The sequence below is a fragment of the Sinohyriopsis cumingii genome, chromosome 8, assembly GCF_028554795.1.
Source record: "Sinohyriopsis cumingii isolate HCF-2022 chromosome 8, ASM2855479v2, whole genome shotgun sequence".
In the NCBI taxonomy this organism is placed as follows: Eukaryota; Metazoa; Mollusca; class Bivalvia; order Unionida; family Unionidae; genus Sinohyriopsis; species Sinohyriopsis cumingii.
In genome coordinates this window covers 32,021,159-32,046,343 of record NC_142968.1, presented here as the reverse complement: position 1 = coordinate 32,046,343, position 25,185 = coordinate 32,021,159, and the positions used below count along the sequence as shown (strand labels likewise).

General features: G+C 33.3%; 1 protein-coding gene across 1 annotated transcript; it reads right to left on the bottom strand.

Annotated features, from left to right (window-relative positions):
- On the bottom strand, positions 1 to 24,359 carry LOC149793240 (uncharacterized). Its single transcript, XM_089968971.1, has 5 exons — positions 24,285 to 24,359; positions 19,800 to 20,105; positions 5,284 to 5,417; positions 3,480 to 3,612; positions 1 to 53 (listed from the first exon to the last, which is right to left on the bottom strand). The coding sequence occupies exons 1-5, from the start codon at positions 24,346 to 24,348 to the stop codon at positions 1 to 3; spliced, it is 690 nt and encodes a 229-aa protein (XP_089825097.1). The 5' UTR covers positions 24,349 to 24,359.
- Positions 24,360 to 25,185: the final 826 nt, after the last annotated feature.

Genomic DNA, 25,185 nt, shown 5'->3' with positions numbered 1-25,185 from the left:
TTAAATACCTTGATCCTTTCCAATTCCAACATCTTTTCCTTGGTTTTTCATGTCTGAAGTAATAAGAGCATCATCAAACTTGACAAAAATAAACGTATGCGCTCCGATATATGTATATGATAGTTATACCAGCAATTATCATAGTCTTCTAATTAAGGTAAGATGAAAACATGAAAGTATACAGATTGCTAGATTAAAAGATTAAGGCACGAATTAGAACCTCAACATACGACAAACAATCTTTCAGATATAGACCTACGATTCTATATATGAAATAGAAAACAAATTTAGAGTAGAATCAAATATCACATAATATATTGCCTTAATTATATGATGGAATGGTAATGACTGTCAATAGAAAATCAACAGATAATAAATCACCAGCCCCACCTACTACCATGATTGTGGCAACTTATATGTGTCTTCTTATATCCTATGTACCGTATATTAAGCTTTAATTTACATACTTGCTTGCTTCGAACACTCATAGATGTTTCTTTTTAATGTATATAAATATTAAACTTTCCTAATTTTTGGCTTCATTCAATTTTTTTTAAGACTAAAATGTGATTTCTTTTAATGATTCTTGGACACTAAATTCTCTTTTAAATATGGACTGCTTTTAATTGGTGTGGATGCCTACATTTTAATGGTAGGTAATACGTGACTTGTCTCTTATTGTAATTAAATACATCCTATGTATATATGTGTTGCATTTGCAGGTTTATTATTTTAGGTAATGATGTATGTAATTCTGAGCTTATAATAATCATGCATATTGTAAACAAATAACATCTTATCTGATCTTATCTTGCATATGAAGCCATGAGCAAGACATCAAGCAAGGCACGTGTCATATGTGGCCTCTTCTAACACATTGAAATGGTTTTGACTGAATTGTAGTAAATAAGCTATGATTATTAGAATATAATTGTTTATTTGTAAAACTCATTACTTTTTAAATTTCTGACAAATCACCTAATATACATTGTCTACATTTTTGTTTATTCTGTATCAGTGATGTCACCTTGTCCAGCATATTAGTCACCAGAACATTAAGGCTTAATGATTGATCAGACAACCATAGATTTAATGCTTGCATCATGATTTTATATATAATGGATTTTTACCGAATAACCTAACTTGTATAATGTACTTGCATTTTAAAAAGTTTCTGAAATATTAGAATTCATTGCATCTTGTATATTCTAAGACAATATTAAGATCGAATTGAAAACATTTACACCTACGCCAATCAATGCAAAGTAGATTATCCTCACACGTAACTAAATGTCACTTCCAACGGACCTATTTGAATTGAATCCTAAACTGCTACTAGTTCTATCAACAGTTAGTTATATGTGCGAAGCGTATTTGATAATAACAATATGCCCTCTTCTAATTTGATCAGAGACATTGTGAATACAACATATTACAATCTTCTTATATCATTATTCGTTAAATATTAATGTCTGCATTACGTTGATATGAATGTGTGCGTTTGATGTTGAACCTTATTTAAGTTTAGCCCTAATTCTCCTTATTATATGCTCATTGTTTTCCCCGTTAACTTTACATTGATAGAATCGTGCAGTATTTCCCGATACTGAACCCGCGCGCCAATACACATATTGCATTCACGTGCATAAATAAACTACTTTCTATTGTAAACAAACAATGGACGCCGACGCCAGTATTTTTGGTTTGTAAACAAGTCATATACACTCGCGTATGAGGCGCTTTACGTTGTGTTTGTTTAAATTTGTTTCTGAATGAACTAAAACAGATGTTTCGTGGACTGCCACATACTAGCCGCATTGGCATATTCCGCGTTGATATAATATTTAGGATTTAGGCTAGCTACATTATACAACAGACTCTTGAAAAAGTCCTTATAAATAACATACAAGTGACACGTCATATAATGTCTTTTTTAGCTGGTGATAAGAATGGGAAAAAATATATTTACTGTTTTACATCCTGAAAGTTCTCAAAATGTACTTTCTTAGTTCTGCAAATCCGAACTACATGAGCCATGTCATAGGTTCTCAATCTTGATTACACATTTCGAAATTGTACTGTAATTTCGAATATAAGTGTAATTGCATCCTCCTTACTAATTGCATCCTCCTTACTGCACGCGAAATGAAATAAGCATTAAATTCCATAGCGTCTTTTTGATAATTGAAATTGAAAGACTTCATACATTTCCCACATTATGATTTCAAACATTCAATGACAGAAACAGAAGCTCATTTACAGATGTCAACACGCTTCTCCCTAGCTTCTTCAGTCCCACGTATTTCATGTAGAATTGTCACATACAAGTCCAGTCCATAAGCACGTACTTTCGTAGAATCGAAAACAATACCAAAATCTGTTCATTCCAGATCAAATGGAAAAGTTGTTGCAATGCACATTCATTCATATTATGACTTCAAATTTAAATTTTAAATAGATACGCTATTTTCTTTCGAAAGTTATGTAGAGTTCAAATTTATATGGACGGAGTTATATGTGTAGCAATAATGTTGTTGTTGTCTAATCATGAATATGCGCTTGTGTATTTAGTTTGAAATACAGCATACATTCATTTACTTTGTTTCTTGTAGTGTATTTTGTTTATATAATTAAGCCTTAGGTAGAATAAAACAATGATCATATAATAAAAAGATTACTGCATTTGATGTTAAAATATGAACTCGTTTTGTCGGGTGAATATAATGCACTCCCAAGTTCGTGCATTATTCCATCCAAAAAACTCGTTCATATTTTCCCATAAATATGTAGTAACCTATAAATAGATTATATCGACTATATGTGTGCATATATAGTAATTAACGTTTATAAGGATAGATGTGCTTAAAAGGGTGCAATCTATAATGAAATTATTAATTTATTGAGCTAGACTGCTTATACGTTTCACTCTTTTTCCCCCAGATTTTATATGATTGAAACAGTTTTAAGTAGTATCCATTATTATAAATTGGCATATTATGTACTTTGGAAAGTAAGAAAGAGCCGATATGTATCAGATGTACGTGCTTTATGTGATTACGACATCAGTTCAATGGTTAGTATCGCTACAGCAATGTGGTACATTGATCATGTGATGATGTAAACACGACGTCAGTCTCGTAGGAACAATATTTCTTTTTTTCTTCTCTTCTTTTCTTTAGATTCAAAATGGTACGACGATTATAACTATAAGGAAAATAAAGAAAGGAAAATAAGTATTTTCCTTAAGAGACTGACGTCGTTCTTACATCATACTTGCGTTCTAATAGACAAAACAATGTAAATGACGTTAATTTTTTATCAAATATTATTCGCTACGTTTAGGCAATGACATTCCATGACGCAACGAAATTGAAACGTTCCAAGCGTAACTGGAGCATAACCGATACATGATTCACAAAGAATCATGCCTTATTTGATATAAAAAAACCCAGAAGAAATCAGAAACAAATATAACTTACTTCCTTGTACTGTGAAGTTTGTACAGTAGTCTATCAGGCTTAGGTTTCTTACACAACTTAGGGCTGGCGTATTAACACAGGCATAATACGTACCAGTTTCATTTTCATGGGTTAGCTGTACCAAGTTTCCTGTCTGTAAAGAAAATATTTATACTCTTTCGTTTCGACATATTTTTCTTCCGTGACAATTTTAAAGTTTAGAACATATGACATCAACATGATACATATTAAACAAATTATATATATTTTGACCTAAAAATGTTTTATTGGTTATTATGATAATTGCTACAACCAGATTATTTAAGTTCTATTCTTATTTATGATTCATGTTTGGTCTCATTCTCATTAATATCTCAAACACTTCGTGCACTAATGAGGTCTATAAGCTTCATCCAGCATATTTTGTTTCATTTAGGGTTTATTCCAATTTATGACATCATTCATATATATATATATATATATATATATATATATATATATATATATATATATATATATATATATATATATATATATATATATATATATATATATATATATATATATATATATATATATATATATATATATATATATATATATATATATATATATATATATATATATATATATATATATATATATATATATATATATATATATATATATATATATATATATATATATATATATATATATATATATATATATATATATATATATATATATATATATATATATATATATATACATATATATATATACAAACATACATATATATATATATATATATATATATATATATATATATATATATATATATATATATATATATATATATATATATATATATATATATATATATATATATATATATACACATATTTAGAGACATGAAGCTGAATACATTCAAATCCACGATAATTTGAACGTGTTTCAGATTTCACTTTCAGCTTAAATTGAAGTAGTAATTTTTTATCCAGAAGGTATCTCTTTATATACAGATATTGTATTTAATACAATGTTTTGTCGTTTCCCAAGGTCAAAGAAAGAACACTTCTCGTGTAATGTTAAACTAAGACGTGAATAATTATGCATTTCTACACCCATCCTACGTTGGGAAAAATTATGTCAACACCATATCGATGCATCATTCCGTTAACATTGTCTTGATTAGCTCATAACGTTTTGACAGCTTGAGACGTTCATGAAATTCTGGGTGTTAAAGATCATCACTAGATGGTATGTCACATGTCATATACTGGCTCCCATTACCACTAGATTCAGCTCACAACACTATAAGGGAAGCATTGCTTTTGAAAATATCTATCCTCCAGTTCCATATGACGCAAACTTTGGTTCCAAAGAACTCTTCGCATAAATATATTTGTGAAACTGGCAAAGGATATAAGAAGTATTCCAACTGCCAAGAGATTCATAGAAATAATAATTTGTATTGGGAGTTTTAATCAGACAGCATCCTTTGTAGTTGAACAAGTTCAGTGGGAAATCGGTTGGAGCGGGATTGGTACAAAGTGAATGTCACCTGCTTTATAACCGCTCACTTTTATTCATGTTGAAAAGGACAAAATTGTTAATATTTAGAGAGCAACCGAATCGAACTTTACTTTTCTTTGGTCTGAAACATACGAATTATACTCTTTATGTTCGAAATACAACTAAATTTTAGCTTGCTGCGATGATGGATCAACGATGTTTACGAATATTATTCTCTTCTTTTAACATATCACATTCCGAACTAAATGGCAAGATGGATTGCAGAATAGATAAAAGAGAAAAAAGAGGACTGAGTCATTTTACGTACTTTGAAAGTAATATCAGGATGGTCCAGCCAGTGCACAGACGCTGGAGGCTTGCCACAGTCTTTTTCTTCCAGTGAGGCAGTCAAAATATGTTCATGTTTCTTAATCTTCACTTTGCAATCCATGGTTGGCGCAACTGACAATTATTTAGATAAAATAGTTGAGTTACAAAGGTTTAATTTTAATATGTAAGTCTGCATTGCGCGAAATATTTTAAACTATTAAATCTTATCATTCGGTTTTACTACTGATGAAGGCTTTTCTATAACGACTTTGCATGCCCATATTAATCATATTATATTAGAAACTACTACGGAATCGAACAGGTATTAGGAAAATGACTTATTTGTTGAGTTTTACAAAACCTGTAAGTTCTCGATTTTTCTGTCACTTAGTTCAAGATAATTGAGTCGTAATAGAATATCGGTTTTGTTTTCCAATTTCTTTAAAATATTTCCGAAAACTTAGCTTTTGAAATTTAAATAAAGTTTGTTTACAAAGTCCCTCCGTCACATTAATTACATCGTTAAGAAACATATAGAGACACTCAATGAAGCTTTCACAATATCTTTGACTCCTAATAAAATGGCGAATTACTCCAATTTGCCTGACAATATCATCTTTCTGAGGCGATGGCTTTTTTAATAAAAAAGATATAAATAGTATATTTGGGTGCAATCTTGAGAGAAAGAAGATTTTGAACAAAAGTTCTTTATGTTTGATCAATATGTTTGTATTAGACTCTGACCTATAAGCAAAAGATTGAAATTAAGACACAAAACAGAAATATAGTTAAAACATTCAGATACAAAAATAAGAAAGAGAATGACTGTTGGAGAAAGAAGAAAAAAAAATGGCAATTGCAGTTGCTGAAAGAGGAAAAACAGAGAAAAAAATAGGAGAAAATTGGCTAATGCAAATGCAAACATGAACAGATGAGAGGGAAATGCATAAAAAGAAGAAAAAGAAGACAGGGAAATACAGATGCAAAGAGAAAAGGAAGAAAGGGACTTTTAATTTAAATTAAACGAATTAGAGTTGGCAAGCGGAAAACACTCATCCATTTTACAAATTCTGGTTTTGATGTTCCCAGAAATATTAGGTTGTTACCCAATTTTAAAGAAAAAACGTAGATAAAAGTTTCCTCATTTTGAACAATTACTGCAAATTTGAAATGTCCAAGAGAGTTTTGGCCTCTGTTACAACAAACTTTACTTATACGCATATATCATGAAGTCTATACTTCACTGTCGGTCCAACAAAGTGCTGATGATAATATATTTAAGGAGTCTATGTTAATGTGTTATGAGCTGGTAAATGAGAAATAACGACAAAGGCTAAGGAATTGTAAAAAGAAGCTGGACAAGCGAATGTCGAAACTGCGAGAGAAAGAAAAATACGTGGTGTTCAGCCGTAAAGACTACGATAATAATAATAATAATAATAATAATAATAATAATAATAATAATAATGAGGACTTTGTATAGCGCCTAATCTGCAGAAGCTCTAAGCGTTGTACAATATTATACAACACATATAAGATAAAAAACATCTATATGATATGATTACAAAACCAAACACCATGAAATTGGAAAACATAACAAAATATCCTGAGAATATTTAAGGTAGGAAACATTATTAGGTCTTTAAGTTTGTTCTTGCAGTCGAAATAAGTGAGTTATGAGAGCACTCTTGAATGGGATCACTGTGTCTTTGTGTCTAAGTTCAGTGGGTAATTCATTCCACGTTGCTGGGCCCTGGTATGCAAAAGAACGCTGTTCATATGACATTGTTTTCATAGTGGTAATAATGAGTATACGATTGTCAGAAGAGGAGCGTAAGTATCTTGCTGGTGTGTACAAAGGGGGTGAAGTCGGAAGGGTATGTTGGACTAGAGTCTGACAGTGAAATGTAGTACAGAGAACACATTTTGTGTTTGATTCTGGATCGAATGGAGAGCCAGTATAGGGTACAGGGCAGCGGAGAGGTGTGCTCTGATCGTGGTACTCTAAGTATGATCTGCGCAGCTGTGTTTTGAACTTTTTGAAGTTTCTGGAGCAGATATTGAAACGAACCAGACAGAACTGAGTTACAATATTCCAGTCTTGAAAGTACTAATGAACACACAAGTGTTTTAGTGGCATCAACTGAAAGATATTTGCGAATGGAGCTGATGCGTCCCAGCTCAAGATATGCAGCTTTGCATATGTTCATGACATGTTGGTGCAATGTGAGAGTAATGTCCGGAGTAACACATAGGTTTCGTACTGATTGTGTGTATTTAATGTTGGTGTTGCTGATAGTTATTGTTTGAGGTAAAGGATGTGAATGAGAAAGTCTTTGTTTTGTGATCAGAATGGCCTCTGTTTTGTCATCATTCATGTGCAGCTTGTTACATGTCATCCATGATTTCACATCAGAAATGCACCTCTCTACACCCTGGATGGTAGCATCAACTTCAATTCAATGGCTAGATTTGTATATTTCGGTGTCATCAGCGTACAATTAGTGAGACATTGGATGATGATCTATGACACTTGAGAGCGACTAAGTGTATATAATGAAGCGAACAGGTCAAATAACAGACCCCTGTGGAACACCACACCATAGATCAACTGGACTGGAGTGTATTCCATTTGCAGATACAATTTGTTTCCTGTTGACCAAGTAGGATTTGAACCACAGTAAGGCTGCATCATGAATGCCAAATGCATGCTGGAGTCGGTGAAGTAATATATCATGGTCAATTGTGTCAAATGCTGCAGACAAATCAAGGAAGGTGAGGATTGTAATCTTTCCGCTATACAACTCAGATAGAAAGTCATTACCAACTTTTAGAAGAGCAGTTTCAGTACTGTGGCAAGGGCGATATGCAGATTGTACACTGCTAAAAAGACTGTTTGAATTCAGATGAGATACCAGCTGGGATAGAAAAAAGTTTTCTAAGATTTTTGATATGAATGGGAGTATGGAAACTGGGCGGTAGTTCTTTAAATCGTTATGGTTTAGTGTTGATTTCTTCAGCAGAGGCTTTACAATGGCAGTTTTTAAAAATGATGGGAATTCCCCGGATGAAAGAGAGGTATTAATAACATCAGTTAGTGAAGGCAATACTGGATGTAAGCACTCAAGCAGCAGTGGTGTTGGAATTGGATCAAGTTCACATGACTTTGGTGCACTCTTCATCAGGATTGTAGGTACAAAATCTATAGAGACAGGTTGAAATGCTGCTAATGGTTGCCGCTCAAATTCTGTATTCCAACTGTATAGTGACGACGAGTCAATTGAAATTGTGGTGTCAAGCTTATCTCTAATGGTTTGTACTTTGTCACGGAAGAAATTTGCAAACATGTGCGGAAGGTCGACAGGAGAGAATTTAGTTGGAAGTGGTGTAGATTTTGTTCCTTGACATTAACTTGTTAGTAATCTCTAGGAGCTCTTTGCAGCTGGAACTTTCCATGATCTTAGTAGTGTAGTGGGCTGATGTCGCTGCATGGACTATATCTGTGACATTCTTCTTAGCGGCTTCATAGATTTGCTCTGAATATTTAGTCTGGTGGAAAGCCAAAGCCTCTCAGCTTTACCGCGGTCTCTTTTAGCAGTGCGAAGCTGGTCCCTAACACTACTATACCATGGAGAACACTTTTGAATTGATACTCTGCACTTGGTAACTGGGGCATGTTTGTCGAGCAATGGTCGCGTGCAGTTATCGAGTTGTTCTGCGGTAGGAAGTAAGCAAGTTGTTAGGTTTTCTTGGATGTCTTGCATTAGTTTGGTTCTATTTATCATACGGAGGTTTCTCTTAGTAGCAGATAAAGGTGGATGGTTAGGGACAAGATGGCATATAATGCAGAGGTGATCTGATGCAATATCATGGGATACCAGGGAGGACCGTAGATTGTTATCATCAGGTATATGAAGAATCCAGTCTAAAATGTGACCATGTTTATTGGTGGGTTGGTTATCTGATTGTTTGAGGTTGAAAACATTAATGGAACGTATGAGTTTTGATGTGTTTGGGTTTCCTGGACAGTCAAAGTGAAAGTTTAAATCTCCAAGAATAATCAAGTTGCCTCCTATCGAATTTCCATACTCCAGGAGATTCGGAAACTGCTCCAAAAAGAGAGATTCGGTCAGCTTGATAAACTTAGAAAACTTCTGTTAGCTGTGTTGTTCAAGAATTGCGTCCATACTTTCGTTCAGATCTCTCCTGTTTTCAAAAGGTCCAAAACGTTTGAAAATATTGCCCGTACACATATCGAATATTCCTTGACTAACAGTTTCTCTTGTCAATAAGTATTCCACTCGGCAGTATTTTTAGGTAATATTTTCGTAAAACCCATTTAGAAATCCTTATCTCTTTCTACATGCACCTATTGCAATAAGAAATTGCACGTTTTATCTCATTGTTACAAAATGTAAAATATGTAATGGAACCAGGATAGAGATCTTTCAAAATGTTTTATTTCTGAGACATACATGTCATGGTCACTTATTAAAAACAATATACTTGGTGAGCCAAATAAACCCCTAGTTTGATTTTATTTAGGATAATTTTGAACCATTAATGTCGAAAGGTTCAATATCATTTATTAATATTTCAACCAATCCTATCCCTATTAAAATTTTAAGGATGTTATATGTGTCTAATTTGTATCGTTGTTAGTTTTTCACCATGATTATAAGGTTTATAACTATATTTTGTACTTGACCTTGTCCAGACGAAGATTATTATGTACCTGACCAGTAACTCCAACTTTCGTAAACAAATAAGACATATGTAATATTGTCTGCATCAGAGTGGTTAAATATGAATATCATAATTACCTTAAATAAATGTATATTCGAGTGTGACACTGGTATTCCCCATAAAATAACCTGTTGTACCTAGGGTTTACCACATTCTTTATTATAATTTTGACAGCAGATTGTGTCTTTTTGACAACCTGGAATATTCTAGAACTGAATATTCCACTAAGTGACAGAGTATCTTCAGATAATGAAAATTGTGACATAGAGGGGTTTATAATCTTGTTTATTTGAGACATGACTCATTCTTGCGTTAACATCTTGTGCCTGAATAAGTTTTGTTTTTATGGTCAGTATTTCCTTCAGATAGTAACAATTTTGGAATATCATAATGCTATTTATGAAAAGTCATCACTACGTCACAGACTATTAAGGTACATCAACAAATTCAGTGACGGATATTATATCGAATACCACTGGAATTTCATTAAAACTTTATTCATTAGGACTGGTAATATAACTTCTCGGATAATTTGAAATTTAATTCGCGATACTGTAAATTCGGTTTAAATGTTCACTTTGTTTTCTTTTGAATTAATTTATCTATTGATTTAAAATAAACGAATTGTTTTTCGCTTTTTCTATTACTAATTTTAAGATCATAGAGTCCAGGACCTCCTCAGAATCTATTATTATCATCAGAGAGGTTGCTATTTCTGAGAAGTCTTTTCTGATGAAAGTGTCCTTATTGGCGAGGTTTAATGCGGTTTTACAATGTTCCTCTCCATTTTGTTAGTTGATCATTAGGACCCATTACAGTCGGTACATTGATGTCTTTACGCACGGAAGGTATTCATTTATTACTAGCCAAATGAATTAGCTGGAGATAAGGTTCTGGTGCATCCACTTGTACCTGACAAGCCCTGTTTGGATCAGAATGACGATCCTTTTGAAATTGAAAGCCCTGTCTTAAACCCAGCTTGTACAGATAACGGAGCTATGAAAAAGAACTCTTGAGAATGAGGCTGATCAGGATACTACTCTTTAGTTCACACATTTATTGGGGAGGCTGTTCTTGAAGTCATTTTTTCTCCTGGTATGGATCAATCAAAATGTATTAATCACAGTTAACCTATTTCGCTACCTATTCTCTCTATTCCAATTATATATTTCTAATTCAAATATAAGGTGTCAAAGGATTATGTAGTCTCAAGAACTAATCCTCATTCAACTCAGTAAAAAATGGATGACGAAAAATGCAAAGGAAAAGAGGTTTCACATGGGTGATTGACAACTGGCCCACTTTCCCAAACCTCAGACTCCTCTTTATTCTATGCACTATGGTTTTTGTATAGTTGAAAAGAAACTAAATGACTTAAATCATATCACTAATGCTCCTCAGAGACGAATCAAGAACAACTTCGACATATAAATATGCCAAAGGAGCATAATGATAGAGATGGCATAGTTAATCATGCAGTCAGATCAGATGTTCAAGTCTAGCAAGGTGAGGATTTAAACGATGGAATGAAATTGGCCTGTAATATCTTTGGTATAATCATTTTCGGAATTGTGAAATATTGAATAATCTGGACCAAAGTCTTGAACATGTAGAGCCACCAGAAAAGAGTGAACACATATTATTTGAATAATTGCACTAGTCTCCACATGTTCAAACACGAACAGATAAAATCTACCTTGACATTGACATGTAGCTGTAACACATGTGAAACAGTATCCATGCAGGAGGAATCCTCTGTAACAGGAATGTTTGAACAAAAAATTCAAAATTTGCTGTATAAGGATTTCATAAAACCAAGTACAGCGAATGAAGTTCACCATGGATTCCTATGTCGAACCAAAAAAAAAAAAATACTTTCACCGTGTGCAATGACAAGAGAAAAGTGAACAATGTGACCAAAAAGAGATAAATTTCCTTTGCCAAAAATCAGTGACTACATTGACACGATTGGGAATGCAAGATATGTCACCAAGTTTAACCTTTTGAAAGGATTCCAGCAAATTTCACTGAGGGACATCACGAAGGAAATTTTGGCATTCGTAAATCTAGATGGATTTTATCAACATAAAGTAATGCCGTTAGGGATAAAAGGTTCCGCTTCTACTTTGCAACATGTATTGAACATGATTGCATCTGGTCTAGATAATATCGAAGCTTACCTCGATGATGTTACCACTACAACGACAGCTGGAAACATCACATGCAAACTATTATTTAATACAATGAGTGATGCAAAGTTGACAATATAATCAAGTGAAAGCGAACTTTGTCGTACTTGTGTTATACTTCTATTACATAGTGTGGTACACATACAATTTAAACCTATACAGCTAAGGTGAAAGCTATCATTGACTTCTCAGTGCCTCTCAGAACAAAGCAGCTCATTGGGCGTGGATGGATATTATCTGAAAATATATCCATTTATTTCATAGTTGCTGAACCCCTGACCAATCTGTTTCGCAATAAATCCAAGTTTCATTGGTCTGAAAAATGTCGGAGGTTTATGATAAGTTAAAACCCATACATACAATTTTACAATTTTACCAGTTGTTTCAGCTCCAAATTACTATCAATCATTGAAATTTATTTTATGATGCAAATGAGGATGGGATTTGAGGGAATATTGATCCATGAACAAAGAAATGGTGAAGATTGTCCAATGAGCCATTTCTCTAAGAAAAATGAACAGGACCAGAGATAGTATTCCTCAGTCGAGACGGAAAGTTTAGTTTTGATGTTCGAGATGCAACACGTTATGAGTTATTGTTAGATATTTTGCCTTTCCGAGATTTCTTCCAATGAAAGTTATCTTATACAGGGAGCACAATGAAGCCTTGTTAATGTTGTTTTCCATTGTATAAATCTGACATAGAAATAGTCTCAGGACATGTGACAGTCGGAAATGTGAGGTCTTTACACGTGGATGGTATTCGTTTATTACTATGCAAGGTTGTGGTTAATCCACTTGTAACTGGCAAGTTTTCATTGGATCAGAAAATCGAGAAATTTAGAAATTGAAGTCCCTGACTTAAACCCATCATTTGACTTTGCTAGAGCTATGGCGAAGAAAGCTATCGAGAATGGTATTGCTCTGGAACTTATTCAATTTGGCTGAAAAATGTATTGGTCAGGGTTTTTGATGAGATCACGTTTGCTCCTGGCATGGATCAATCAAAAGGTAATGATCACGGCTGTTCTTTTTCTACTACTTATTCTCTTTATTCTAATCAGGGTGACAAACGACTATCACTCATTGCAGAAAAGAAACACGATCTTGATATATCCTATTTGTTTTCAGAGGCCTGTTAGCGAAACTTATGCCACAGAAGTACCAGTTTGTTATTTTGTTAATAATGGGGTACTGTTGAAGATATCGCGACCAACGAAGGTACCATCTGGTGACGAGTGGTCATTGAGCTATCAAATAGTTGTTCCTAAGTCGTATAGACAGTATAGTCATGTCCTAGCCCATGAAATTCATTTCTTAGTCTCGTCGGGGTCAATAAATGGTAAGATCTTGATTGAATTGAATTGGCCGAAAATTAACTGTGATATTTGCAAATTATGTAGATTTTGCAATGCAGTCCGACTGTTATGACTTGGTGTAATTAAATTCGGGCTTTCATAGATATTGAATAATCTGTGGCCTAAACCGTTAACATATATATCCAGAATAAAAGAGTGAACTAAAATATATATCTGAATATAAGCACTTCTACCCAGATAGCCCAACAAAAACAAATAAAATCTACCATGTCGTTGAAATTGTAGATTCAACACCTGTGAAAGTGCATCCAAATAGGATGAACTGTTTCATACAGGAACGATTGATAAAAGCAGTCAGTATTTGGTCAGAAAGTTTTCACTAAACCATGAAATCTTGAGGCGAAACCAGATAATACGTTCCGTTTGTGCATTGACTATAGCAAAGTGAACAGTGTGACCAAAAGAGATTTACTTAAATTGTTGGCTGCATTGGCAAAATTGGGAATGCAAAAAATAGATTAAGAACCTTGATCTTTTACAGATGTTTACAGATTATTACATTTCCTGGGACACGGACAATTTACGCTTATATAGTTCTGGTGAAGGCTATTTATGAACGTCTTGTGCCTATCAATACAAAATACCTGATGCAATTTTCGAGCTGGATATTATCGGTAGGTTTGCTCTAATCAACCCCTGACCAATTTGATAAGTAAGAAAATAACGTTTCGTTAGTCTGAGAAATGTCAAGAGGTTTCTGTTGAGATAAAAACCACACGTAAGAGTGCACCGATTCTTGTAGCTCCCAATTTCAGAAAATCATTTAAAATGTATGTTGATGCAAGTTAGGTTAGGGTGGGTGGATTATTGATTCAAGAAGACAAAAATGTTGTAGAGTGTTCAATGTTCTATTTCTCTAACAAAAATTAAATAGCACCTGATAAATTATTACTCAATCTTTGGATTTGAAGTTGGCTTACAAGTACTTTGAAGTGTATATTAGTTTAGCCACTTCATCATTTAATGAACTGAGTGATCACATCCCCACTATTTTCATTGGTAAGAGGTAAACAAACGTCATATATAATTAAGGCGGAATTTTAATGTTGGAGGAATACAATATTGCCATCAGGAACATCAATAGAAAATACAACATTATTGTTGATGCACTTTCTCGTGTATAGAAGTATTATATTGTTACTTGTTTTTTATTATCTTGTGTAACTTTTAATTACGTGTGTGGTTAATATTTAAACAAAAACAGCAGTGTATTAATCATTGTTTTCATGAGAGATGGTGTTGTGTATATTCAATTTGTATTGTTTTCTTTTATCTCCATGATTATATGGTGTGTATAATTTTATTTTGCACTTGACCTTGTCCAAAATGAAGTTCTTTGTATACCTTACCCGTGTCTTTATTTTCGTAAACAAATAATACATAGCTGCTATTTTCTCCAGCAGTGGAGGCCCCGAGTGGCCGAGTGGTCTAAAGAGCTCTCCGTTACGGATCACTGCCATCTCACCTCTGTCTGCGCTGGTTCGAGTCTCGGAATCTGCCAATGTGGGTATGTGAGAAAGCTTGCCAGTAGCTTCTCGTGGGTCGGTGGTTCTTTCCGAGGTTTTCCCGGGTTCTTCCTCCACCATTAATACTGGGCGCCATGTATAGCCTATCGTGTGCCGAAAAATGGCGTTAAATCCTACAACAACAACAACAATTCTCCAGCAGTGAGGGTAAAATATTAAGTCCACTATTAACGCCAACATGTTTTTCTTTGTCTGAGTCCGGGACATTGGAATTAACCCATACGATAACCTGTTTTACCTGATATTTATCAAATTTATTATTATATTTTTTGTAACAGATTTTGTCGTTGTTGGCAATCCAGAATGTTCTAGTACGGAACATTTTATCAAGTCATATAATATTTTCATGATATGGTGAATGTGACCATGTCATACTCTTTATTACTGGATAAATTACTCATTCTTGTTGCAAACTCTTATAGCAGAAAAAGTCTTACTGCTGTGTTCGGTATGTATTTTGGGTGGAATTATGTATTGAATGTAATACTCGCTGGAAATTCAAAGTGCTCACCTATAATATTCTTGGACTGCAATATTAATTTGAAACTATAGTGAAATCAGACAACAACATTTTTGGATCAATATTTTTGTGATTCATTAAAAGACTGCCGGCACGTCTCCACGTCGCATGCTACTCAATGCAAATCGGCACATTCATTGTTGCAACATACCTCAAACAATATTGAAATATTGGAGAACTTCGTTTATTTGGAGAGTCTCGGATTCAGCCAATGTGGGTATGTGAGAAAGCTTGCCAGTAGCTTCTCGTGGGTCGGTGGTTCTTTCCGAGGTTTTCCCGGGTTCTTCCTCCACCATTAATACTGGCCACCATGCATAGTCTATCGTGTGCTGAAAAACGGCGTTAAACCCCACAACAACAACAACAAATCATTTATTTGGATTAGTGATATAATTGCTTTGATTATGTTGGGGTTTAGTTCGTAATGCGGTAAGTCCATATAAATTTTTTATTTGTATTTGGCGTTTAATTCGTAATTATGTACGTTCGATTTTAGGTTGTCTCCTAGTATTCTAATCAAATAATCATTTTGTTAAATTTGACAAAACTTATTGGTTTTCGACATTTTCTTTTTCATAGTTCAAGATCATTGACTCGTAATAAGGGATACAGGAGCTCCCTGGAGTCTTTGATTATCAAGTATTTTGCTTTTGCTTTTTCTTCTTCCAATTAATGTTTTTGTATTCCGGGACCATATCGCGGCTTTGTTAATGTTGCTTACCATTGTGTACATTTGTCACCAGACTTAGTCTAAATACCCATGATAGTCGGAATGGTGACATTTTTACTCATGGATGGTATACATTTATTACTAGGCAATGACGTAGCTGTATCTAAGGTTGTGGTTAATCTAGTTGTAACTGGCAAGCTTTGTTTGGATCAGAAAGTCGATCATTTTGAAATTGAAATCCCTGTCTTATACCCTGCTTATGGAGTTACTGATGTTAGGGCGAAGACAGGTCTTGATAATATTATTGTTAGGGACTTATTCCTTTAGTTGACATATTTATTGGTCAGGATTTTGATTAGTTCACTTTTACTCCTGGGAAGAATCCATCAAAAGTTATTTGATCACAGTGGGCCTCTTTTGCTAATCATTCACTTATTCTAATCAAGGTGAGAATCGGCCATCACCTATTGTCGAACAATAAGAACATCATGAGATATCCTGCTTGTTTCAGGGGGCAATTAGCGAAAATATAAAACCAGAGAAGTACCTGTGTGTTATTTTGTTAAACATGGGGGTTTTATGGGGAACTTTCGACCACCTGAGGTACCTGCTGTTGACCAGTGGTCAGTGAGCCGTCAAGCTGTTATTCCCGAGTCGAATAGAGAGAAAATGCTTATTCCAGCTCATGAAACTCCCATGCTAAGCATTTGCGATCAATACATCACAAGATCAAAAATCATTGTTTTGTATTGGCAGAAAATTAAATATGATGCTTTCAAATTCTTTAGATATTGTAACACTCGTCGAATTGTAGAAAAACCCAATAAGAACATACCTAAAGCTAATTTGCAGTCTATTTCTGCATATGACGAACCATTGATTAGAATAATGTTAGACTGCGTCAGTCCCGTACTGAAGACATAACCGAAAATAAAATTAAGGTATGGCAGTAATATAAGGGAAGTAGTTTTCAGCCTGGTTATAGAGTTATGTCTTTCTTGCCCATACTTCAAAATCCTCTTCAGGCTAAGTATTATGGTCCTTGAAAAGGAGGTAAGTGACCTAAAATATATCACTATCACCCTTGGGAGGCGAAAACATAGTCAACTTTGCCACACAAATATGTCAAAGGAATATGTTGACAGAGATATCCATGTTATCATGGAGTCCATTTCGTTGTACCTGTCCCATATAGTGAGTATTTCAGCGATGGAATGCAATTGGACTGTACTGACTTTGGGTGTATTCAAACTTCAGAATTCAGAAGTATTGCATACTCTGAACCCGACCTTTCGCAACTACAGCCACAAGAATATAGTGAACTAAACAAACATTGTTTGAAAAGAATCATTTGTGTCCAGATGTGAAATGACGATGAAAGTGTAGAGTCCAAACTTCTGAAACAGCATTATACTGGATGAACCCTTTTAAACAAGAATTGTTTCTTTTTTAGCCTTTACCGTCAATAAAATATTACAGAATCTGTTCCAAAGGTCAAAATTGGTGACATGTTTTGCATTCCCAATTTTGTCGATGTGTCATCGATTTTTGTCAATGAAGATGGCCTCTTTTGGTCACACTATTCATTTTCTATAGTCAGTGCACATGCAGAAAGTATTATTTAGTTTCCGCACAAGAATAAGCAGTAAGCACCAGTCACGTTCACTTAATACATTGAATTTTTTCAGCTGAATTGTTTATTTATTAAAACAATAAACAATTCAGCTGAAAAAAATTACGGTAAAGGCAAACAAAAATAAAAAAATTCGCCATTCGTAAATCTAGATGGACTTTATGAATTTGAAGGAATGCCGATTGGGACGAAACGTTCGCTTTGCAATTTTCAGCTTTTACTGAACATACGTACTTATGGTCTAATTAATTGTGATGCTTACCTCGATGATATTATCTACAACGATATCTAGGAAGATCGCTTGCAAATTATTAGGAAATTATTTGACACACTCCGTGCTGCAAATTTGACAATATCTTTAAGTATTAGTGTGTTTGGTCGTGCTTTTGTTACATTTGAAAGACAGATCCAGGAACATGGACAAGTTAAACCTACAGAGTTAAAGTGACGACTGTCTCTGCATCTCCTGTGCCTGTCAATTCAAAGCAGCTAATGCGATTATAGAGTATGCTTAATATTATCTGAAATTTTCTTCATTTATTCCATAGTTGCTGAACCTTTGAATAATTTGTTAAGTAAGAAAACCATTTTCATTAGTCTGAACAATGTCAGGATATTTTTGATAAGTTAAAGGCAATAGTTAAGTGTGTACCAGTTCTTCCAGCCCCAAATTTTAGTAAATCAAATACAATGTCTTTCAATCTTAGTAAGGTTGGGGTTGATGGAGTATTGATTCGATAAGACACAAATGGTTTAGATCAGCCAGTTGCTATTTGTCTAAAAAATTAAATAACACCAGAAAATGTATCTTTAATCGAGAAAGAATGTTTGGCTTTGATATTGGCTTTGCAATAAGTTGAGTTTATCTCCTTCTCTGAACATTTGTCGGTAGGAGAAAGCATTGAATATTTTTCATCTTTACGGCATCAGTTGTGAGAATATGTAATTGTACTCGTAAGCCTAGGATATGACGTATTTCTCTTATACAAGAAAGCATTAAATTGGTAGAGATTTTATCAAATCTAACTGTGAATAACACGGGTGAAACTGTATTTTGACAAGACGGCGTTCACCTTTCAGATAATGGCGAGCGTGTTTTGTTGAAATGTATTCCAAGGTCCTTTAAAGAATTTTCAACATCATCTATCTGCAAATTGCATGAAACCAATACGATATCAGAGGTTAATCTTTAAAGTTCACATCTGCATGTATAGATGTGTATGTCAATTTGCAGCTATAAGATGGTAGATCCGTGTGGTCGAATTCTGTAAAATATATAATGGCTTATGTCAAGCACATGTCTTCATCGATTGTATAATTTTGATCTGATCTGCTTGTACTTTGGGATATACAATAAATTATAATGTTGACATGTATGTGTTTTTGTCAATAGCCTGGAAAACAGTTCATCATTTTGCTGTGGAATGCTCTTTAAGGTTTGTAAATGACACATGTCGCTTGGGCTGTATTGCTTTATTAATATCAATAATTCCATGGTTTTACCTTAGAAGTTAAAGTTACGGTCCTTCATTTTATGACTGTGGATTTGTGGATATTTCTGCATACAACTTCCCACAGGAAGCCTTGTAATGCTTTTGTGCAGGGACATTTATACTCGATTAATGATGTTCTCCTTTGTATACCATTATGGTGTATCATGAAGGCCCTTTAGGTATTCTTACTCGCTAAAATCTGTATGATGCCTTTTGATCACCTTGTAATATAAGAAGCTATTTATTGAAAACATCTCTTTTAATAAATACATGCAAATGATTAGCAATTTGTATGGAATGGATATACTACAATAAGGGGCAAAATGCTAGGTATTAAATGAACAAGATTGAATACTCACCCATTACATATATTCGCACTTTGGATTTCACGCTATCAACATCCTTCTGAAGGATATATATCCATTGTTCTGAATATTGAATGTTTTGTATCGATATAGTTCCACAGTCATCAAGATGCAATGTTACATTGTCTGTTGATGAAATTCTATGTTTTTTGTCAGAATGCCACGAACAAAGATGCGACTCTCTATCAACAGTTTTATAAACATCTTGTATATAAATATTCACTGTGCTAAAGTTGGCAAATGTAATGTTTTGAAATAGCTGAACGTAATCCCCTTGGCAAACATGTTTAGTTTCTGTACCTGAAATTATATAACGTATAAATTATATTAAATGCTGCTAATTAGACTTTTAAAACACCATCACCACGAATATTAATAATAATAATTCTAATAATAATAATACTAATAACAATAATAATAATAATAGCAATAATAACGAGTATTAGCGATAATAGTAGCATTAACACATGCAGTGTTGAACTAATTGTAATTTGCATAACAGTATATATGACGAGGTAAATAAATGTTGCCCAAAGTAAAATATAAGGAATTATTAATACGAATGTGAAACTCACTTTCTCTATATGCAGACAAGGAGCACAGTCTATCAACCGGGGATGGTTTTAAAATCTACATACATTTATTCTTATCGGAATGATTCATTTCTGAATATACCTAGTATGTGTGGACACTGTATGAAGAGTTAGGTATCTAAATAACATTGACAATTGAATTTGTTTGATCATATTATGGTACCGTAATCTATCCTTTGAAAGTAGGCCTCCATTTAATTCATTTTGGATAAAATTCTCTGGTGTCCTTTTTAATGTCATTAACATAATTACAAAATGATGTAGAAAAACACCTCTCCTATAATACAAAATTATCGCTATGTTAATGTAATATATGTTGAATAGGGTCTGTCTAGAAAGTTTAATAAAATGACTTAATCCATCCTCGAGTCCACACATAGCTTAATATATTTGTAATGCAAAAGTTGATGATATGTATAGCATGTGATTTTATTATTTGTGGATAAAATACACAAGCAACATACTTACAATAAGATGCCATCTCTATTAGGTTATCACCAAACGCCAACTTTCATATCATCTGAACACCCCTCTTTCCAAAACCTACTTTTCTCAAGTTTTAACTTTAGTTCTCAGATGATTGCATATGAAGCAATATTCTTTTAAGTCATTTAGTATTCTCTGATGTTGAGCAGACGTTTTTTCCAAGTCATCTGCATGCGGCAATGCAAATAACTAAGGGAGTTATATGCTGTACATCTATTCAAGTTAAAGACGTGTATCATTATATCATTTATAAACAATAAAAATGAAATATGTGAAAAAACACAACCTTGCTTTTCCCGAATAGACACTTGAATATTTTTCTCTAATCTTTTAGAATTTTGTCTACACATAAGCTTTATCATTTGTATATGTGGTTTTTAACATCTAAATAGTTTACGGGTTATATTTTCGCTTAGCATATTTTGAGATTTCGTTGCACATGATAGGCTATATATTTCGGCCAGTATATTGTTGAGGATTATGAACGGAGAAAACTCCAAGAAGACCACCGACAATTACGACTCTATGGTCTTAAAATAAATAATTTTAAAGAGCAAAAAGCAAAACAAAGCAACAACAAGTTTTGTAACATTTAACAAATAATTTATTTCCCTAGAATGCAAAGTGAACATTTTAAAAAGAACTTGCATCATTGAGAATCAAATCGCAAATAGTGAAACAAATTTATATAACTAGTCTTAATGAATAAAGTTATAAATAGATTCAAGTGGTGATCGAAATAAGATTGAGCGATGAAGACGTTGATGTGCCATTAGTCTTTAGTGCACTAATGCACTAGTAGACTGAAGCGTGATGATGTATTAGTAGTCTTCAAATTAAACACTATAGTATGATCCAAGATATACCTTGTCACAATTCACTATAATTCCAAATTAATGTTTCTGTCCAAGAACATTATTTAAGATCATTTCGAATTTCCAGTGAATAATAATTTGAACAAAAATTTTCATTCAAATAAAAATCTGAATACAACATCATAACTGATTCTACTAAAAGATGATAAGCAAGAATGAGTAATTTCTCATGCTAGCAAAAGTATCTATCCCTCTACATTTCTTTGGTCGTAATGAGCATTTTCTAAAAATTGATATGTCTATATATGGCATTTTCCATTTCAGAACACTCTGAGTTGTTTGCAAGATAAAATATGCTACTAAAATCGTAATAAAGAACATGGTTAACATAATATCCTTGACTTAGATCAAGATAATGATCACAATATTTATCCCACACGCTTATAAACTTATTATATATGTATTATTTGTTTACCAAAATAAACGCTACTGGTGAGGTAGCTGATGCATTTGATTTTGGACAAAGTAAAGTGCAAAATATAATGGTATATATCATATATTTATGGAAAGAATGACACAAAATACACATGAAATATACATAGCACAGACCCACGAGAAGCTTCTGGTACGCTTTCTCAAATGTCCATGACGGCCGAGCCGACACTCAAACCCACACCAAGGTTAAATGCCAGTGATCTTTCAAGGCAAGCGCCTTAAACAACCCCACTACTCGGGGACCAAATTTTTACTTATGCATGCTAAGAAAGTTCTTACCAATATGGTCAAACTAATTTAGATAATCAGCAAAAAGAGCATAAAATCAGACTCTTTGTTAGCTCAAATTTGTAGGCATCAAACTGCTTAGAGTAAATATTATCTCCACACTAGTGAAATTTAATGTAATGTCAGTCTGCTTTTCGTCCATAAGTTTGTTTGAGGTCATCAATTTAACTATTCTTTCATATAGAATAAATAAAGAAAATATTTTACTGATAATAGGAGAAAGGGTAATAATTCTAAAATGTTCAGGTATATAATGTATATCAAGTAATTTGTGAATATTTTAAAAAGTCTCCTGAAACGTCTAGAATCGGCCGGATCCGAGCTATTCATATGTATCTATAATATTCTTCAGTGCCTTGTATTATACAGGTTCAGTTATATTTATGACAAGTCTGTTGTATTTCGAGAAAGCTTCGTTACCACATCTGAAAGTCTGGATGAAGAGAGCATGGACACAATTTTGCGCTAGTTGAGGTCTTTAGAAATATGGACACACAGCTCTGAAACGTCATAATATTCTTTGTCAGTTTCTCTTGTCCTATTCTTTTCTTGATCTTTAACACTAGAACATTTAACAATTACAAGCATCGGGCCCCGCTTCAAACGTATACATTGCTGTAGGGCATTTTCACATTTTCGGTTCATCAAAATACCAAGACTCTCATGCAATGTATCCACTGCAGGTCTACTTGTTATCTTGATCACAGGCATATCAATGGTGAGTATGAAAGTGGCCTAAAAACTTGGCAACATTTACAATGTGTATGGGGCTTACTCTGAATAATGAGAAACCAATAGCCTGATGACGTGGGTTTTTAAGACGTCGTCATTCCACTTCGAAAAGTAGGCCTAAATGGATGTATATTATTAAAGAGAATAATGAATTGATGAAGATGATAGGAAAGCGCAGAGTTATAGTCTGAGCAGCATAATAAAGTACGACTATTTATTGGAATTAATGAGAAAAGAAACAAAAAAATCACCAAGCCAAAACACGAAGGCTGGCTTGCATCATGACGCTCCAAAATAAAAAACGAATAGACGAAACTGGGACAAGACCAAATGGACATTAAATTTAAATATATTAAAATGCAGAACTATGGGCCAAAGCAGTAAATTTTAAATAGTTGTACCAAAATGTCATGGTAGACATTTAAAAGATACAACCGGCACAACCACTGATCAATGCAGACAGCATAGGAGAAACTAACAACTTCATAAATAAGGGCGATGTGTTAGATATACTCTTTCTGGTGTATAATTTACTCAAAGCCAAGCAAAGAAGAAAGAAACCTCACGTTGGGAAGATATGTTCAAGACACAAAGTACCTGAGATGATATGTAAGTTGTTTCTAAGTCGTAAAGGGGGTGGGAAACGAATGATTTATACAGTATCACAAGTCAGTCAAAAGTATCATTTAAACAGTAACTAAATAAATGAAAATTCAAAAGAGTAAGTAAAAGGAGATTTGACGCAACAATTCAGGCAATAACGTCAAACAGTCAACGGGTATGAAAGACGGTGCAAACAAAACAAACAAAGAACGGCAAGTACGAAGTAAAATGTATGAGCTGTGATTATAGAGGATATTTATATGTATTTGAAGTACGTCAGGGTGCGGAGATACATAAAGCTAAATATGTACATAGATTATGAGAAATAGATTGTAAACATACTTTAACTAATCATGAAATATATATATATATATATATATATATATATATATATATATATATATATATATATATATATATATATATATATATATATATATATATATAGTTATATTTACATACCATACCTGAAGACAATCTGGATAATGCAATTTGCAGTAAGATCAGGAAACAACGATTGGATTCGGGCATCTTTCATTATCTATAAATTAAAAAGCATATAATGCACGTATCATGGATATCCATTTACGTAGCTGTATTAAGAATATAATGTAATGTTGGCAAATACAACTTACCTATATGATAATGTAAACGATGACTGGTTTAATAACGATATTTTTGGTACAACAAGATGTCACATTTTCTAATCAGGTACTAACATTTGCTGTGAAAGACTTTTTAATGGTGTTACATTATCGGTTAATTGAAATAATCAAGTATGTAAATGATCTTTTTGTATGCTATATATAAAATATATTTATATTATTATAGTTAACATTTGTTAACTGAAATACGTATCTGCATTGCAACATGTAGGAAATACGGTAATTGATAGAATTATATAATAGTTATCAAGCAACACTGTTAGCGATTAAGTACTCAAGTACGACCACAATATCATCTTGCAATTAATGTCTATTCATTGACAGGTAATGATCTCCTTCCTGAAAGTCAAACTCTAATTTTCAGAAGAAAGCTAAGTCATTTCTATAAAATTGATTAAATTTATGACCATGGTCCAAATAATTCTTTCAGGTTTAGGTTTATGATTTAGAAATAGTTTCTTTCAATAAATACTCGAAGCTTACACATTTGTGAGCTCGTGTGTTCCTCCATTCCACATACAGTCATTTTTATGATTTGTCGCACGCTCGTGGTTTTCTGAATGAAACGTATACAGTTGCATCCATACAAAAAGAGTAAGTATGGTTATCTTTGCTTCTTACTACCAAATTATTGTGAAGGAAATCAACCATCTAAGTATCAATATTGTATTCAAGTTCTTAATCATGACATGCCAGTATATTT